The sequence below is a fragment of the Ornithorhynchus anatinus genome, chromosome 18, assembly GCF_004115215.2.
Source record: "Ornithorhynchus anatinus isolate Pmale09 chromosome 18, mOrnAna1.pri.v4, whole genome shotgun sequence".
NCBI classification, from domain to species: Eukaryota; Metazoa; Chordata; class Mammalia; order Monotremata; family Ornithorhynchidae; genus Ornithorhynchus; species Ornithorhynchus anatinus.
This window is the reverse complement of record NC_041745.1, coordinates 41,359,445-41,379,455: the sequence shown is the minus strand read 5'-3', so window position 1 is coordinate 41,379,455 and position 20,011 is coordinate 41,359,445. Positions and strand designations below refer to the sequence as shown.

Sequence of the window (20,011 nt, the reverse complement as noted above, 5' to 3'; positions counted from 1 at the left end):
GTTCTCTTCTCTTTTACTTGCAGCGGATATTCAACTCCTTCGTGTACACGGAGAAAGTCTCCAATGGAGAAAGCGAAGTGCAGCAGGTGAGTGGCTCTGTGCCAACCGAACCTGTCCATGCCCTTCCAGAATGGTGTTGGAGTCGATGCCCTGATGGTTGATGGCCACAATGTGAATATCCTGCTTGGGCATCCTTAGAGCTACTTCATTCAATCATATTTATTGAGCGCTTACTGTGTGCAGAGCGCTGTACTAAGCACTTGGGAGAGTACAAATAACAATCAAAAGACACATTCCAAATTGAATCTGGTCCAAAACTGGACACCTATAGAGCAGCTGGGGATTAAGACTGAGCCCTACGTGGGACAGGGACTGTATCCAACCTGATGACCTTGTATCTACTCCAGCGCTTAGACCAGTGCTTGGCACATAATAAGCACTTAACAAATACCATCATCATCATTATTATTATTAGCTGAAAATGCATTCCACTTTTTTTTCTGATGCGCTTCACTGTTTTGTAATTGTGAAAATTGGGAACTCAGTTTCAAAGCCAAATCTTCTCTCTTGTTTCATTTGGTTTAATTTTTTGGTTTTTTTTTTTTTGTTTGTTTGGTTTTTTTGTTTGTTCTTTTTTGCTTTCCCTGGCCTCGCATAGCTCTGGTTCCCCACTCTGCCCAAACACAGATACACACTTCTGGTTTTCTCAATTGGTAAATTGAGTTTTTGTAGCTAGGCTCTGCTGTTTGCTTAAACAGATCTCATTTTAATCAGTCAGTCAGTGTATTTTTTTGAGCACATACTGTGTGCAGAACATTGTAATAAGTGCTTGGGAGAGTACAATACAACAATATAACAGACACAGTCCCTTCCCACAATGAGCTTGCAGTCTAGAAATTAATGTAAATCAATAAATTACAGATATGTATATAGGGCTGCATACTGTCCTGTCAATGAATTTCCTCCTAAATTCAGTCATGTGGGTAACATTAGCAAACAGATACTTCTGGCTGGCCTCTGGTTTTTAATTTCAGTTAATCCACCACCTCAGTTACTGCATGGAACCATCAGCCAGTAATTTGATCTCCTGTACTTCAGTCAGGATAGATTTTAAATGGACTGAAAACAGGGCCTCACCAAAAAGTCAAGGGGAGACTTTTTTCCCATTGCCCAAAAGTCAGGTAACCACGATTAAACTATTTGTCATTTACATTTGGTGGTGGAATGACTCCTCCTCTGCCTCTGCTTCCTCCTCCTCATACTCTCACTTGTTCATCCCAAGCGCTTGGTACAGTGCTCTGCACATAGTAAGCGCTCAATAAATGCTATTGAATGAATGAATGAATGAATGAATGAATACTCTCCTCTCTTACTTCCTCTCCCTTTGCCCCTTCCTACTTCACCTTCTTCCTCTCCTACTACAACCCAACCCTCCCTCCTCAAATCCGACAGGCAATGACTCATCATTTCACTGTCAGAAGGTAGTGAAAGAATTAATAGGGAGAATGCAAAAATCATTTATTGAATTTCGGTATTTTCTGTGGCTGGTAGCCCATCCTGCCTTGCACAAATTGAAATGCGATCATTTGTATTAAATAACAATGACCTAAACCTAGTTATTTGAGGGTTTCATAAACCTTAATTCAAGGACCTGGATTCTAATTATGACTCCACCACTTGTCTGCTCTGTGACCTTGGTCAAGTCACTTCTCCATGGCTCAGTTCCCTGGTATGTTAAGTGGGGATTAAGACTGTGAGTCCCATGTGGGACATGGACTATGTCCAACTGATTAACTTGTATTTACCCCAGTGCTTAGTTCAGTGCCTGGCACATAGTAAGCACTTAACAAATACCATTTAAAAAAAACCCCAAACAAGAAAAAGCATACATTTTTGATAAACATTCATTCATTCAACAGTATTTATTGAGCGCTTACTATGTGCAGAGCACTGTACTAAGCGCTTGGGATGAACAGGAGACCGAGAATGACCGGCCAGAGAGGTAAGAGGAGAACCGGGAAAGGGGCTGATCTCTCCCTTTTGTATTGAGCAGTTGGATTTTGTGATCTGGTCAGGTGTCCAGGGTTTTGAGTTGTGGACACACTTCACGTTACCAAATAGCCTGGCTTGGTGGAAAGAGCAGGGTCTTGGGGGTAGGAGGATGTGGGGTCTAATCCTGGCTCCGCCACTTGTCTGCTGTGTGCCCTTGGGTAAGTCACTTAGCTTCTCTGTGCCTGAGTTACTTCATCTGTAAAACAGAGATTAAGACTGTGAGTCCCACATGAGGCCACCTGATTACCTTGTATCCATCCCAGCGCTTAGAACACTGCTTGGCACATAGTAAGCGCTTAACAAATACCATTATTATTATTATTACTCTTATTTGAGTGGAAGATTGAAACCTGTGTGGCTCATTTCACTGGGCAGCGATTCCAAGCCAGCATGTAATATCTTCCATGGCTGCAGGAGCTGAGAAAATTAAAACAGAAAACAGGAAAATAATTTGTATGATGAATGACTCTCAGCAAAACCCCTGAAAACTTTTTACCTTGAAGTATGGACACCTGATGCTGTGTCTTTAAGCTTTAATTACTTTTTTTTAATACCTAATTTGGTTGCCAGGGAAACTGTGGCAACAGTGTTGGGAAAACAAAAATCACATAAGTACTTAGCAAAGATATAACACTTGTCAGAGGCTCCATGCCCAAGTGCTTGAAGAAAGCAGGGTGTGTTTGGGTGAAAGAGAGAAATTAAAGGTGTAGCCGGAAAAACAAGTTTTGGACCCGAACATTACAAAACTACTGTCTGTAGCACAGGAGTGTGTTTTTCATAACGTGTGGCCAAGAATTGAAGAAAGGATCAGAAAACATTGCTGGGTGCCTGATCCGTCAGCTGTATGAGCCGAGGCGATTTTTGTGGGGGATTGCTAAATCTGTTTATATTGGAGGCCTGAGCTCATCAATGGGAGTTTTCTTTTTGTTGTTTTTTCAGCTTCTTCTCTTCCTCCTTTTCGTGAATCGCGGAAGAATGGAAGCAATGCCAGATTGGGCTAGAGGATGACTCCCATTTTTTGACCTCTTCCTGGGAGCTGCTCATCCCCCAGCCTAGCCCTGTCAGGGAACTTATATTTTTAATTTTTTTATGGCATTTGATAAGCGCTTACTATGTGTCAGACACTGTTCTAAGTGCTGGAGTAGGTACAAGTTAAGTGGTCGAACACAATCCCTGTCCTGCATGGGGCTCACAGTCTAAGTAGGAGGGAGAACAGATATCCCCATTTGTAACTTGAGGCACAGAGAAGTTAAGTGACTTGCCCACGGTCACATAGCAGGATTTGAACCCGGGTCCTTCTGCCTCCACTCTATAGCACTGCTTCCCTATTTCTCTTTGGGGCTCAGGATTTTTTTTTCTTGCCCACTGAGCACTCTGAGCTGGTTTTAGGCAGGGAATGTATCTGTCTACCAAGTGCTTATCACAGTGCATTGCACACAGTAAACACTCAGCTAATACAATTGAATGAATGAATGAATGAATGAATGAATGAATGGGGCCAGTGAGAAGATTTTGGCATGTGCCTCTTGTTCCTACCTTCACTACCTTCTCTCCAGGAACATCTTCTTCCCCACCCTCTAGCAAATCCCTACCCCAACATCACCCCCCAGGCTCAAAATGGAGGTGGTCTGCCCAGTCATGATGTCCATTAATCACTTTCAACTTCCAGAAGCAAAGTGGCCCACTCTTTGCCATCTTGTTTGCTGAGGGGGGGAGGTAAGGGGGCATTTAAGTGCTTACTATGTGCCAGGCACTAAGTGCTGGGTTAGATAATAATAATAATGTTGGTATTTATTAAGCGCTTACTATGTGCTGAGCACTGTTCTAAGCGCTGGGGTAGACATAGGGGAATCAGACTGTCCCACGTGGAGTTCACAGTCTTAATCCCCATTTTACAAATGAGGGAACTGAGGCACAGAGAAGTTAAGTGACTTGCCCACAGTCACACAGCCGACAAGTGGCAGAGCTGGGATTCGAACTCATGAGCCCTGACTCCAAAGCCCATGCTCTTTCTACTGAGCCACGCAGATATAAGATAATCACATTGGACACAGTGTCCATGTCCCACATGGGGCTCATAGTCTTAATCCCCATTTTACAGATGAGGGAACTGATGCCCAGAGAAGTGAAGTGACTTGCCCAAGGTCACACAGCAGGTAAATGGCAGAGCCGGGATTAGAACACAGGTCCTCTGACTGCCAGGCCCGTGCTCTATCCACTAGGCCACGCTGCCTCCAATCTAGTGGCCCTTTTAACATCTGTCAGTCCCCCCCCAGGAAGGAAAGTCTAATTTCCTTTCTAGTCTACCCTCAGTATCATATATGTCTCCTTTGATATGCGCCCCACTGCTGCAGTGTCCTACAGGAAAAGGGTCTGTTTGGGACACCTCTTTTTCTTCACTGCATGCCTTTCCTTTCACTTTTATCGGAAAAACTGTTCACCACCTTTTCGATCGTTAGTGCTAGTGGCCCGGTGCCTTTTTCATTCAGGTGGGACATCCCACCATAGCACAAGCCTCACCTCTCATTTTTCTTCGCTCATTCTTTCATTTGTGAAAAAGGAAAAGTAAGTTCATAACTGGAAGTGTCACTCCTTGCCACCGCAACCTTTCTCATGTTTTGGATCTTTCAATTAAACTTAAAAAACACCCCACCTCACCAAAAAAAGAGCCCGTGAGTATCCTCTAATGTAAGACCCCACCCAATCAACTCAAGCAAGAGAAATAAATACGTCCAAACACTGAAAGGGGTATGACGAAAACCTGGCCATCAGAGAGGCTTCAGAGGAGGGAGACTGGCCCAGTGTGATAGCCTGGGGTTGAAATGGTCGGAAGAATAATGGAGCACTTCTGAGCTATTAATAACAAGTCTTTCAGCCCTAATGAATCACAAGCAGCCGAACTTGAGCTTTATGAGGAAGTTGAGGATATCCCTCATAGATCATCTCTCGGGAACGTAAACAAGGCGGGAAGTGAATGAGTCTTCCGCCAGGCCGCCCTGGGTTTATCCTTCATCACCACTCATCACCCTCGCCTAGCGCCCCCCCCGCCCCCCCAGCCACTCCATTGTAGATTTTTATGCCATCGGAGAATTCTTCTGTTGGGTCATGGAATTTTTTTTTTCCTCCTCCTCCTTAAACAAGGCCAGGCTAAGTAAGAACCTGATGCTAATTGCATAAATGACAAGCCCCAGCTGTTGAGCTAAGCAGGAGGGGATGTTCGCCTTACACACTTATTCCACACAAGCAGGGGTATAGACTTTTTCTTTCTGGTATTTAAGTGCTTACTATGTCCTAGACAATGTACTAACCGCTGGAGTAGAATCAAGCTAACCAGATTGGATACTGCCCATGTCCCACTTGGGGGTCACATTCTTAATCCCCATTTTACAGATGAGGGAACTGAGGCCCAGAGAAGTTAAGTGACTTGCCCAAAGTCACACAGCAGACACGGGGGCAGAGCTGAATTAAAACCCAGGCCTTCTGAATCCCAGGCCTGCGATCTGTCATTCTCTGAAGGTTTTCCATGCCAGGACCCTCTCCCCCTTCCCCCACCCCCTCTTTTTTTTCCTCATTTCATTCCTCTCCTCCTCCGCCAAATAAAAAGGCCCCAGCAGCCAGTCTGCCCGGAAAGGAGCAGGGCCAGAGAGGCGACTTTGGGAGGAAAAGGAACGGTGCTGAAATGCAAAGTCAGTCAATTGTATTTAGTGAGCTCTTACTGTGTATGCAGAGCATTATACGAAGCACTTGAGAGAGTACAATATAACAATAAGCAGAATGGAATGGGATTGTCACAGTTTGATACAGAAACTGCAGCTTCTGGGGTGGCGGTTCCAGGTAACAAGCACTGTGGTGAGTGGATATTCATTTCTGTAAAGTTGCCCACCTCTTTCTCCTGCCCTTCGTTTAAGTCTGCCTGGCGATGACCTCCCTCTGGCCCCCGAGAAACACCAATCCAAAATCTAGTCTCTTTAAAGTATATTTATTTGGTGTTTTATAAAAAGATATCGTGGGTGAATGCAGCGTGAGGGTGCACTGCATGCATGTAAGTTATGTTCTTTTGAGAGAAAGAGGGAGAGAGAAGGGAGAAGAGTAAGACAGCGAACATGCATACACCCTCATGAACTGTCCAAGACTTGAAAAGTGTGGTTTCCATGTTTGGTCTGGCAAGACATCCAATGCATACCACTTCCTGTTTGCCTTGATTCCGGGGCTTATGCCTGTAGAATGGAAGGGATTAAAGAGCCTGGTGCTGCTTGTTCAGAAACAGGAAGATGCAGAAGGCAGACCCAGCCAGGGTGACTGGGTAGAGGCAGGAGAGGAATGGGTGGGGCTGAAGTGACCAGGGTAGGAGTAGACCTAAGGAATCCCAACCAATCCATCGGGCAGTCGCATTCTATTTTACCGTGCACGGAGGATTGAACTAAGCCCTTGGGAAAGTGTGATAAAGGTGGAAGATGTGATTCCCTTGCTCAGTGAGTTTACCATCTAACAGGGCACATGGTCACAAAATAGTTTACCAATCATAAAGTCTGTAAATGGTAAGCATAGGTAAATCGATCTTCATTCAATCGTATTTATTGAATGCTTACTACTACTACTAATAATGATATTTAAGTGCTTACTATGTTCCAAGCACTGTTCTAAGCCCTGGGGTAGATATAAGGTAATCAGGTGGTCCCTCTTGGGGCTCACAGTTTCAATCCCCATTTTCCAGATGAGGGACCTGAGGCCCAGAGCAGTGAAGCGACTTGCTCGAGAATCACACAGCAGACATGTGGTGGAGCCGGGATTAGAACCCATGATTTTCTGACTCCCAGGGCCATGTTCTAACCACTACGCCATGCTGCATCTCAGTTGAACTGAGCCCCTGAAGGACCCCAAATGGGTGTCCTGGAACTTCCGGACTCCCGGCTGCCTGTGGAGGACTGAAATCCAGGCTTTGCAGTCCCATGCAAAGTCTTCCAAGCTCCAGTGACTGCCTCTATAAGCCACCTGAAAAACGGCAGCTGCTTTTTTTCCCTCATCTTAGTGGGAAAGGCAGGTGTCCAAAAATGACTTTTACTGCTTTGAAAGGCAGGCTTCCGAGTCACCTATATTTGGTTCAGGACCGGAAGGTCGGGTTGGGGAATTTCAACTAGGAACCAGGGATGATGGATTTAATCTGTCGGCTTTCTGGGCCAAGTCAGTAGTAATTTATAACAATAATTAAGGTATCTGTTAAGCGTGTACTGTGTTCCAAGCACTGTTCTAAAACGCTTGGGTAGATAGAACTTAATCAGGCGGACACAGTACCTGTCTCACAAGAGGCTCACAGTCTAAGTACGAGGAAGTAGGATTTAATCCCCATTTTACAGATGAGGGAACTGAAGGACAGATAGGTGAAGTGATCTGCCCAAGGTCACAGCAGAGAAGTGGTGGAGTGAGAATAAGAACCCAGGTCATCTGACTTCCAGGCCCATGCTTTTTCCACTGGTCCATACCGCTTCTGGCATAATTGTCAGTCACTAACTAACCCAGACCCTCTTTCCGAAACGGGTTTCCAAACCAGGCCTGGGGCAACTTCAGTCGGTGGTATTTACCGAGTGCTTACTCTTTGCAGAGCACTGTACTAAGCTCTTAGGAGTATAAAATGTAACAGACACGTTCCCTGCCCACAACGAGGGGTCAGGAAGTGTCACCAACTTATAAACAGCTCTAAGATCTTGGGAAAGGGGTTAGCACTGGAGCCTCCAGAAACCAACAGCTGACGGATAGCAGACGCTCCCCAAATCTTCTGTTCACAATCCACCCTGTCATCAGATAGGGGATGAGAAGCCTCCCTAAATCCGACCGCACGTTAGAGAACGCTATCAGATGCAGTTTGGAAAGGGAACAGAAAATCGCTTCAGGAGAGGAGAGGATGAAATTGCTGTGGTTGAGGTGGGCTGTGGGAACACTTCTTTTTTATTCCTGTTTTTGTCCCCAACGGTCCACCATAGCGGATGATGACCATAGTGGATGATGCTTCTCTCACCTTGGATGGTCAGCACTTGCCTCTCGTTTCATTCGGATTTACCTTCCCTTTTTGCTATTTAAAAATCGACTCTTGCTCTGAGGCAGCTCTTCTCTTCATCGTGGCTCAAAAGGACATAGTTCGTTAGGTTCCTGACAATCCCAGTGAGGCAGTAGTTTGGTTGCAAGAGCCCTCTTGGCCTGCCTGATAAAAGAAAGCCTCCCTGCCCCCCCTCTGCAAAGTCCCCCCTCAAAAAAAGAATATTTAATAAAATCTCACAATTGAACGGGAAATTAAAAGCTCCCTCAAGCTGGAACGAAATGCTCTTCTCCGTCCCACAAAGAGGCCAGCAGAAGCTAATTGTTTTCAGCGGGTGATTGCTCGGCCGGGCAGAGGAGTGGAGAGGGTCTTGGCTGCCGTCCACATTCCCCGAGGGCCAGCAAGCTCACATTGTCCCAAGGTCCGAAGGTCAGGCCGCAAGGATCCTCGAGTGCTCCTAAAGTTCCCAGTTGAGCATCCGGAATTTTCCCCGGCAAGGACATTTGCTCTGGCCAAGGAAGAAGCAATAATAATAATAATTGTGGTACTTATTAAGCACTTATTATGTGCCAAGCACTGGGGTAGATACAAGCTAACCATTTTGAACACGGTCCCTGCCCCACATAGGGCCAATAGTCTTAATGTCCACTTTACAGATGAGGGAACTGAGGTGAGGTCCAGAGAAATGAGGTGACATACCCAAGGTCACACAACAGACCAGGAGCGGAATCGGGATTAGAACCCAGGTCCTTCTGACTCCCAGGTCCGTGCTCTATCTGCTAAGCCACACAGCTTCTATAAGAGCACTTATAAAAGTGTTCCTATAAAATAAGCAATCAGTGATATTTATGGAGCACTTCCTCAGGGCCCGATCAGTGTCATTTATTGAGCACTTACTGTGTGCAAAGCACTGTATTAAGTGCTTGGGAGGGTACAGTATTATACTGGGCACTTGGGACAGAACAGTACAGTAGAGTTGATAGATCCGTTCCCTGGCCACAAGGAGCTTACACTTTATCCATGTTTCTGATTTCATTAATGGTATTTATTGATCAGAAGCTTAACCACAGATTGGGCAGTTGATTGGAGCGGAAGGGTTTAAAGGCGAAGTGTTTATATCAAGCCCCCTGGAGAGCAGGACACCTGTGATCTGTGCTGAGCATTAACTGCTGAGCCTTTTCCCTGGATTTTGAATCTGATCTCTAAAACCCTATCTGATTTAGGAAGTCTGCCAGTGAATATCCAAAAAAGCAACTGTCCCATATTTTAAACCGTCGTGCATGTTTTAGTCAGTTTTCAGGTGGAATGCTGCTGGCAAACGGGTGGATTTGGTCATAAAGTCAGAGTAAGCATGACCCCAAAATGCTCTGGACTTGCTTTTTTGGCTTTTGGGGTTTTTTTATGGTATTTACTAAGCACTTACTCTGTGTCAGGCGCTGTACTAAGCACAGAGCTAGAAGCAAACTAATCAGGTCTGACACAGTCCCCGTCTCACCTGGAGCTCACAATCAATCCCCATTTTAGATGCGGTAACTGAGGTTTGTCCAAGGTCACACATCAGACAAGTGACCAAGAGGAATTAGAACCCAGGTCCTTCTGACTCCCAGGCCTGTGCTCTATTCACTAGACCATGCTGCTTCTCACAAGGCACTTGTCTTCATGGATCTTTTTCCTGGCTCACAGTTGGAAGAAAGAAGTTTTTCACTTGTCTCTTGTCCCAAGTCAGTTGGTATCCACTGTGACCCCATATTTCCTCCTCACAGTGAGCTGAACAAAAATGACCCAGGCAGTAAAGTGAAGTATGGACTGGAGTGGGGAGAGACAGCAGGCAAGGAGGTCAGCAAGCAGGCCTTCCTTGAATTGCTACCATCCCCAGACAGCTAACTCTAGATCATTAATTTGCAGCCAGTGGGACCTTTCCTCAGCTCTTACTTCCCAGGGCCAGCCAGGAGCATTTATTCCCATCCTCAGTTGGAGAAACTGAGGTCTGAAGCTTGCGCTGGGGAAGCTTCCAGGAGATGAGAGGCGAAGATTAAGAGATAGTTAATTCTGGTACTTGTTAAGAACTTAATATGTGCCAAGCTCTGTTCTAAGTGCTGGGGTAGTTATAAGGTAATTATGTTGGACCCAGTCCTTGCCCCACATGGAACTCACCTTCTAAGTAGGAGAGAGAATAGGGATTGTGTCCACAGGTGAAGAAACTAAGCCCCACAGAAACTAAGTGACTTGTCCAAAGTTATACAGCAGACAAGTGAAGGTACTGGGATTTGAACCCAGATCTTCTAACTCCTAGGCCCTTGCTCTTTCCACTGGGCCACGTTGCTCCCAGATTTGGGGTCTAATTGAAGACAAGGTTGGTGGGGGCAAGGAGAGCCCAGAAGGGGCAGCCAGATGTTTCTGTTATGTCAGGGTAGGGCTCCCCAATTTTGGTCAGTATAGTGGTGTCGGTCAGCCCTGGCCAAAAAAAGAACCAGACCAGGCTGAACGAGGTCTGGAAGCCTCATGATTGCCCCCCTTCCCCACATCCCTTCCAGACTGATGGAGGGCAGGGGAATGGGATCCAGCAAATGCATCTCCGTGCAATATTTTTCCACTAAAGAGTGTGGCGTACTGAAAAATGCGTGTGACTGGGATTCTTATTCCAACTCTGCCACGGCTTGCTGGGTGACCTCGAGTAAGTCATTTAACTAGTCAGTCAGTCAACTGTATTTATTAAGCATTTTCTGTGTGCAGAGCACTATATTAAGTGCTTGGGAGAGTAAAATATAACAATACAACAGACACATTCCCTGCCCATAATGAGCTTTCAGTCTAGAGGGAGAAGAAATCTTTCCCCTCTCAAGTAGCTTTTAAAAGAAAATGTCAGAAGTTTTAATGGGCAAGGTGAATTTTGCTGCAGATCCTCAACCCTTCTGGGTAAATCTGCATTAGCTTTTCCCTGTCCGCTTCACAGGAACCTATTTTAAGGAGACCACCGAGAACGGTTTTTCACAAGGGAAGAATAGCCAGGATAACTCTCCCTCTGCCCAAGCATACCTTCTTCACCCCCTGCCTATCTTCTCTCCAAACCTTCAGAAACAGAAAGCTTAGGTAAAAGGGGATTTGAAAGGCGATTTCAGAACAGCTCCCGGGAAATATGCAAATGATCCAAACGTCTTTGGGAAAATTAAGAAGAAAGTCGCAGAGAGAAAGGAAATCCTTGATGTTGGGATGAAACCGTGTCAATTAAAGCGATGACATTTGGAACCCATTCCCCTGGGATCCAGATTGCCAACCACGGGCCGTTTGACCCATGGCCTGCTGGAATGATGGATCAGCCTAAGAATTGATCCCCGTGGATGATAACCCAGTTACAGTTATATTCTCTTATCCGCATTCAGCAACATCTCAGGGGTGGAGAGGGAGGAAGATTAGAAAAGAATGAAGATAGCAGTTGAACTGTAAGAATGGGAAAGGTATGACTTGAACCGAAGAGAGGAGTACTGTATCCAGTAGCTGTTTGTTAATGAAAATGTTCTCTTCCTCTAGACTGTAAGATTGTTTTGGGCAGGGAATGTGTCTTCTAATTTTGTTATATTGTCCTCTCTCAAGCCCTTAGTACAGGGTCCCACATCCAGTAAGTGCTGGGTAGATACCGGTGAATGAAAATATCTTATCCAGGTCCTTAGCCTGCATAGGATCACAAAGCAAAATGCATCTCTTAGTGTAGATCGGTTACTGAACCTTCTAAAACTCTTTAGTGGATCTTCTAGACTATAAGCTCGTTGTGGGGAAGAGAAAGAGTCTGCCAACTCTGTTACATTGTATTCTCCCAAGCGCTCAATACAGTTCTCAGCACACAGTAAGCACTCAAACTGATTGATTCTCTTGGCAGATACTGTGTGGCTGATCTTGATTTGAACTGGAGTTTTAGTGAGTGGGCTTTTTTAGTTTTTTTTTCATGGTATTTGTTAAGAGCTTACTCTGGGCCAGACATGAATACTAACACAGGATAGGTACAAGATAATCGGGTTGGACACAGTTCCTGTCCCACACGTGGCACCCAGTTAATCGCCATTTTACAGAAGAGATAACTGAGGCCCAGACCCATGAAGTGACTTACCCGAGGTCACAGAGCAGACAAGTGGCGGAGCCAGGATTAGAACCTAGGCAGCTTCCTGGGCTGACAGATTGGCCAGACAGAAAGAAACAAACATTGTCTAGTTTAAGTGGAGCTTTGGGTATCACAAGAATAGGAGGAACCTTTAATGCAACCAGATGTTTGCATCACGATTGATCCATGCCAGGTTGGGACTCTGCTGCCAATAGAAATTTATCATAATGTCTCGTGGAAGCCGGTGTAGTTCAAGCGTGGGCGTTTGCCCCATATGTTTAAGTGTGGGCGTTTGACTGGTGTAGTTTAAGCGTGGGCATTTGAGAGGTCTCTTCCCATTCTGTGTTATAAATCCAAGCTCTGCCTTCCCCATCAGATTGATCATTTAACCAGTGGTATTTACCGAACAATTACTGAGTGCAGATCATTGTACCAAGCAATCAATCTTTTGTATTTATTGAGAGCTTAGAATGTGCTGAACACTGTACAAAGGGTTTGGGAGAGTACAATATATGAGAATTAAAGAACATATTCTCTTTCCACAACGAGCTTATGGTCTAGAGTGGGAGACGGATACTAAAATTAATTACAGAAATGAACATAGCTGTGGGGCTGAGAGAGGGGTGAAGATCAAGTGCATAAAGGGCACAGATCTAAGCCACGAAGAAGGGAGAGGGAGTATTCATGCATTCAGTCATATTTATTGAGCGCTTACTATGTGCAGGGCACTGTACTAAGTTCTTCAGAGAGAACACTATAACAGTAAACAGACGTGTACCCTGCCCACAACAAGGGAAATGAAGACTTAGTCAGGGAAGGCTTTCTGAAGGAGATGTGGTCTTAGTAAAGCAGTTACCTGATAGTTCATTGAGGGCAGGGACTGTGTTTTCCACTGTCATCATGCACTCCCAGAAGTCACCCCAGCAAAGCTGTTGAAAGCCTACAAATGATAGTAATTGTGGTATTTGTTAAATGCGCACTATGTGTCAGGCACCGTACTAAGCGCTGGGGTGGATATAAGCAAATTGGTTTGGACGCAGCCCCTGTCCCGCGTGGGACTCCTAATCTCAACCCCCATTTTACAGAGTGAGTTAACTGAGGCACAGAGAAGTGATTTGCCCAAGATCACACAGCAAACAAGTTCTGGTGCATAACTCATCAAACACTTGTCAGTATACTTTTAACTATGAACAGGCTGCAACCTCAAGAAGATAAACCTTTAATTTCAACTGATTCCATGGGGATTTTATGCTACATGATTTCTCAAAACCCAACTATCTGTTCTGAGCTTGTACTGTATCTGCCATTTCCGAGGATCCTGCAGCAACTAAAAAAGTATGGGTGACTGTCTTTAGAAAGCCTCCTTTGAATTCCTGGCATGAAAACGATGACAATTCTGTTCATATTTAAGCCTTGTGCTTATCACATCAGGGTTACTTTGTTGTTTAGAATATGGAAAGTTTTGAAAAATCTTGAAAAGTTGTTGACAAGGCATCTTAGGTCCAGCCACTTTACTGAATTTAATTCTCTTATCTTGAGGGATGTACAAGTTAGGAACTTGATGATGTGGTGATCCACAAATGAAAGAAAAAGGTTTGGTAGACATAAAACCCGTTTGCTTGTGGGAAATTGAGGATTTGACTCCATTCAACTGTAAGCTCTTGGATGGGGAAAAGTTGCATTATAGCGTGAAAGAGATGATTAGGTGGCCTCCATTGTATTCTTACTGCACCATTCTACACAGCCAATTAGGTATCCTCCAAGCCATTTCATTTGAACAACATTCCATTTTAAACTGCCTCTCCTTGGAGGCCGTAATTGAGCTGTAGAATTTGATGGGAGCAACGGTAACAGAATACAGTGCCTGGCACACAGTAAACACTCGATAAGTACCAATGATCGATTGATCTTTGCTCAGACCCATTTGGTCCTCATTAACTATGAAAGCCGATCATGATGTAATTTTCTGTTAATAGCAGTTAGAAAAGACATTTTCAGTTTCGAAGCCTTTTAATAGACCAAATACCTTTTCAAATGCAAGTTTAGTTTTCATTTCTTGAATCAGAGGAGGAGAGGATTGAATCATTCATTTTCAAAACCAGGAAAAATGTAATCTGTTCTAGAGAGGAACTTTATTAAAATTTGAAAGCGAGTGGAACATGTGAATATTCGCTACAGGATGTAGATTATTAATAACCACTTCATATTTTGGAAGCTAGAGCAGGTTGAAGGAAAGGTTTTTGTCTAAGAAGGAAGAAAGTGTCTATGAATAGATCCTGACGGGAAATGTTTGTTGTCAACCTTACATTTTTTCTAGGTCCCTAGGTTGACCTCTCCAATCTTCAAGATGTGCATATATTTCTTGGGGGTTTTTTTTGTTTTGTTTTTGTTTATGGCATATGTTAAGCGCTTGCTATGTACCAGGCACTGTACTAAGCACTGGAGTAGATACAAGCTAATCAGCTTGGACAGAGTCCCCATGCCACATGGGGCTCGCGGTCTTAATCTCCATGAGGTAACTGAGGCCCAGAGAAGTTATGTGATTTTGCCCAAGGTCACACAGTAGACAAGTGGTGGATCCCAGATTAGAACCCATGTCCTTCTGATTTCCAGGCCTGGTCTCTATCCACTAGACCACACTGCTTCTCAAATCTGCTGCATCCTGTCTCTGACTGGATTTAGACTATTTAGACTGTACTCCCTCCATGAGGCAGGGACTCTGTCTGACCTGATGATCTTGTATGTACCCCAGTGCTTAATACAATACCTGGCACATAGTAAGTTTTTAACAGATACAATTAAAACAACAACAACAACAAAAAACCATTCCCACCTGGGGCTCACAGTCTTTATCCCCATTTTGCAAATGAGGAAACCAAGGCACAGAGAAGTGAAGTGACTTGTCCAAGGTCACAGAGCAGACAAGTAGCAAAGCTGGGATTAGAACCCAGCTCATTCAGTAGTAGTAGTAATGAAATTAAACAGGCTCTCATTTTCCAAGCGAGGAGTTGGTAGGTAAATGCCATTTGGACTTGCTACACCAGAGAATGCAAGTCAATAATTCAGGATATGCTATAAGGCACTAAATGTAATTTTTATGCCACACTTGGACCTGTGTGACATCCTGCATGTGTCACACCCCCTTCCTCTGCCCACCTCATCATGTAATTAATCGGTTCAGTCCACTATCAATCACTCATTCATTAAGATATTTTTATTAAGTGCTGTGTGCAGACTTGGGGAAGTACAATATGACAGTAAACAGTGACATTCCCTGCCCACAATGAACTCACAGTCCGACAACAGTGAATAGGTGGTGTTTATCAAGCATTTACTGAGCATAGAGCACTATCCTAAGTGCTTGGGAGAGTACAATGCAAAATGGAAAATAATGTGAGACAGGGAATACCCAAGCAAGATTAGTTTGCTTCATTGAAAACTTACTCTAAATACCCTAAGCAGCATATTTCTCTCTGCTTGGTAAAGAAAACACAGGTGACTCATCCTGTCTGTCTGTTTGTTCTACAGCTTGCCAAGAAAATCCGAGAGAAGTTTAACCGTTACTTGGATGTGGTGAATCGGAACAAACAAGTCGTGGAAGCATCATATACCGCTCATTTGACATCTCCGCTGACAGCGATACAAGACTGTTGCACCATTCCACCGTCCATGATGGAGTAAGTGCCCGTAATCCCGTGGGTATGGTATGTTATCTTGAGAAAGCAGATTCCCCAATTGTGGAAAGCTTATTATGCCTTTCCGGCTACAGACAGTGGGTAGCACCTCCAAACCGTTGCCCACCAACGAACCGGGAAATAGGAAGTAGCTACTGCTTGCCTCCCGGAATGAATCCTCATTTAGCTGCCTCACTGAAGAAGTGGATTGAACAAAGCATGCTGCTGTTGACATGGGGAGTGTTGAGTTAAAGATGACGAGACTTGGTTTTCTTTGTCGTATTTTAATGCAGTGGATTTGTTTGCCTTCATAAGGTTTGGCTGTGGTTGGGCAATCTGACGTGGCATCTTTCAGAGCTGACATCCTCTTTTGGTTAGTGTCAGCTAATTTACCCATCTGAGGGTCGATTCCTTTTTCATCATCCATGAGCGAGGCTGTCCTAGTCTTCCATGCTGGCATTCTTAAGTTCTGATGGATCTCCTCTTGACTTTAAAACAAACTACCGTCCTCTCTCCAAACTACCCCCAAAATTGCGTTCCAAATCAAGAGGGAAAAAGAGTGACTTTTGTTTGTCAATCAGCAACTGTTTCCTCAGACTGTAAGCGTCTTAATAATCGGACTGTATCTGACAGACATGAAGCAATGATCTAGTGATGGTGTGAACTAGGGGCGTATATAGTCATTGGAATGACAGCGTGTTTTAAAAAATTCTCCACTGCATTGGCATCTTGCTGGCACAACTCCTGTTTCATGACCTTTCCTGGAAGGGAGGCTGCATGGGAGAATGTTGTAATTGTGAGCATCGTTACCCTCATTTCTCTGTCCCATGCCTTGTTCTTTTTGTGGGGTTCAGTTTGGTCAGGGTAAATCTCTTGGGTAATTTGACTTTCCTCCCAATTAATCCAAGGCATCTTCCTGCATGTTTCACTCCATTTAGCATTGAGAGAGGAAAATCCATTCTTCCACCCACCATTCCCTCTGTAGACAAGCATAGGTATTAGGGCACAGCACCCCAGAACTCAAGCGTGAAACCACAAGGAAAAGTTGCAGAGAACATGCCTACCGGAGGCTGCTGGAAAGGAGGAAACAGTGAGATCATTTTCCTCCACAGAAGAAACCTGGAGGCTCCAGGGGAAAAGCTGAGAGAAGGAATTCCTTCTTTCCCTCTTTTGTGGTGGCCAGCAGGGCCAGGACTGGTTTCTTGGCCATTTTTTCAGACCTGGTGCCCAGTGGCCAGCAGGCAAACTAATGTCCTGTGCAGTAGAAGGGCATATCATTTATCCTGCTGGATTAGTCCAGGGGCCTTCAAACTCAGAGAAAATGGGAGGGCAAAACCTTGGTTCTGAGCTTTGTCCTTGGATCAACAAAACGGTGCCAAATCAGTCAGTCAGTTGTATTTATTGAGCCCTAACTGTGTACAGAGCACTCTACTTAGTACAATATAACAATATAACAGACGTATTCCCTGTCCCCAGTGAGCTTACAGTCTAGAGGGGGAGGCAGACATTAATGTAAATATTAATGTCCTGGACCATGTGAGCTCCAGTGTTTCAGGCTCCCTAAAGACCCTATGGTGGTGGAGGGAAACCACAAGATAATGAGTTTCAAAGCAGTGTCAAAACCCCAAAGCCCCCGAAAAGTGGTTTTGCTTTTTTTTTTATGGTATCTATTAAGCACTTACTACGTGCCAGGCATTGGACTAAGCGCTGGGGTAGATACAAGCTAATCGCTTTGGACTCAGTCCCCGCCCCACATGGGGCTCACAGTCTTAATCCCCATTTTGTAGATGACGGAACTGAGACACACAGAATGAAGTGACTTGTCCAAGATCACACAACAGTCAAATGGTAGAGCCCCAATTAGAACCTAGGCCCCTCTGACTCCTAGGTCTGCACTCTGTCCATTAGGCCACACTACTTCTCTTTAGACAGACGGCTTTAGTTATAGCCGGGGAGGATTTGGGAAGATCCGACTCAAGAGAATTATATCGATTCCTCTTGTTTCTCCATTCCTCTAATCGTTTTTTGTAATCTTCACTGGATTAACCAACTCATATTGGGCAGGATAGGACTTTTAGTTTTATTATTATTAAGTGCCATCGAGTCATTTCTGATTCATAGCAACTCCATGGATATATTTTCTACAGAACGTCCTATCCTCTGCTGTAATCCGTAACCTTTCTAATGGTTCTTCCATTATCACTGTTGTGGTCTCTATCCATCTAGCTGCTGGTCTGCCTCTTCCACCTTTTCCCTGGACTTTTCCTAGCATTAGAGTCCTCTCTAGAGAATTAGTCTTCCTGATTATGTGTCCAAAATATGTTAATCTAAGTCGAGTCATTTGGCCTTCCAAAGACCACTTTGGTTTAATTTGCTCCCAAATCCATTTGTTTGTTTTTTGGTCAATCTGTGGTATTAGCAAAAGCCTTCTCCAGCCCCACATTTCGAAAGAATTGATGTTCTTTCTGTTGTGTTTTTTCACTGTCCAGCTTTTGGATCCATACATACACTGTCAGTGGTAACATCGTATTTTCTGATAGCTGCAGGTAGTCACAGCATTAGATGGTAAGCCTCCTCTGGACTGTAAACTCATTGTGGGCAGGGAATGTGTCTACCGATTTGGTTATGTTGCTATGTTATATTCTCCCAAACACTTAGTACAGTGCTCTGCGCACAGTGATTACTCAGTAAATACGATTGATTGATTGAAATGGAAAGGTTTTGAGTGGATCAAGGGAACATGCTATGTTCTGTTATCTGCCCTTTGTCTGTTTCAAGACTTTCTGGGTCTCTCTGAGAGAAGCAGCATGGCCTAGTGAAGAGAGTGTGAGCCTGGGAGTCAGAAGGATATGTTCTAATCCCAGCTCCACCACTTGTCTGCTTTGTGACCCTGGGCAAGTCATTTTACTTCTGTGCCTCAGTTATCTCATCTGTAGACTGGGGATTCAGACTGTGAGCTGCATGTGGGACAGGGACTGCATCCAACTGGATTTTCTGGTATTTACCCCAGCGCTTAGGATAGTGCCAAGCACATAGTAAATACCAAATACCACAAGTATTATTATTGACACAGATGCCAAGATCAGCCTTTCTCCCTCTGCTGTTCAAATTAAACTTCTTGGCTTCACGCTCAAGTCAAGTTGAGGGGGATGGGAGGGAGCTGGAGAGACAGAGGGACTGTCCACTATCTGCAGTGTCCTGTGCTTTCATGGGTGAAGAAACCAGGGCACTGAGCTGTCAGAGTGAGCAAGAGGTTAAGTTGGGGTGCTCTAAGTTTTTAGCTGACAGGGCCTCTGGCAAGGTCGTAAATCCAGGCAGAACGAAGAACAGCCCTGGACCTGGTTTATTTTCAAACATCTTCATGACATTTGATTTAGGCAGGGAAAATAAGACAGTATAAACAAGAATCACTTATTGCAGGGCCATTCCTGCTTCCTGTCAGCTTCCCAGAGGAGGGTCATGAAGCTCTGAAGAGTGTTTCTGGACATTCAGTCAATCAGTCAGTGGTATTGAGGGCTTATTAGGTGCACATTTGGGAGAGTACAGTGCAACAGATTAAAGGCCACATTCCCTTCCCATAATGCAGAATTTAAAAGATAGAATTTCATTCAGCTCCTTAGACTGTAAGCTTCTTGCAGGCAGGATAGTTTCTTTTACCTCTATTTTATGTGTCTAAGCACTTGTTGATGGATTACATATTTGAAATTTATTTATTTCTATTAAAATCTGGCTCCCCTTCTAGACTGTAGACTTACTGAAGGCAGGGAATGTGTCTCAAGCTGTACTCCCCAAGTGTTTTGCACAAAGCGAGCACCCAATAAATACAATTGAATGAATGAATGATTATCTGCCTGTATTACATTTCAAGCAGGCAATAGAGGTGACTGTCCATGCAGGCTCTGATTCTCACAGTCAATTAGAAAGTGAGCAAAGCCAGCAAGCATTGCAGTTCTCTCTCTAGTGGCTGCCCCACTTTTTGTTAGCAAGCAAGCTAACTCACAGTCCAATTTGTGTGGAATTTTCCTTGCTGAAAGATTAACACAATAGTCACGCTTGTTCTAAAGACAAAAGATGAGGGTGCTGGGCTACAAGCCCACTCTGCAGTGGCAATCCTGTCACTTTATGGTCCCTCTGGTCCACCTGCCTGTGGTGATCTGGCTC

At 44.5% G+C, this 20,011-nt stretch overlaps 1 protein-coding gene across 1 annotated transcript in view; it reads left to right on the top strand.

Annotated features, from left to right (window-relative positions):
* The window catches only part of CACHD1 (cache domain containing 1), a 180,649-nt gene that overhangs the window by 78,118 nt on the left and 82,520 nt on the right, over nucleotides 1-20,011 (top strand). The window contains 2 exon segments of the mRNA XM_029083275.2: nucleotides 24-86; nucleotides 15,705-15,853. Of these exon segments, the coding sequence (XP_028939108.1) occupies nucleotides 24-86; nucleotides 15,705-15,853 (212 nt within the window).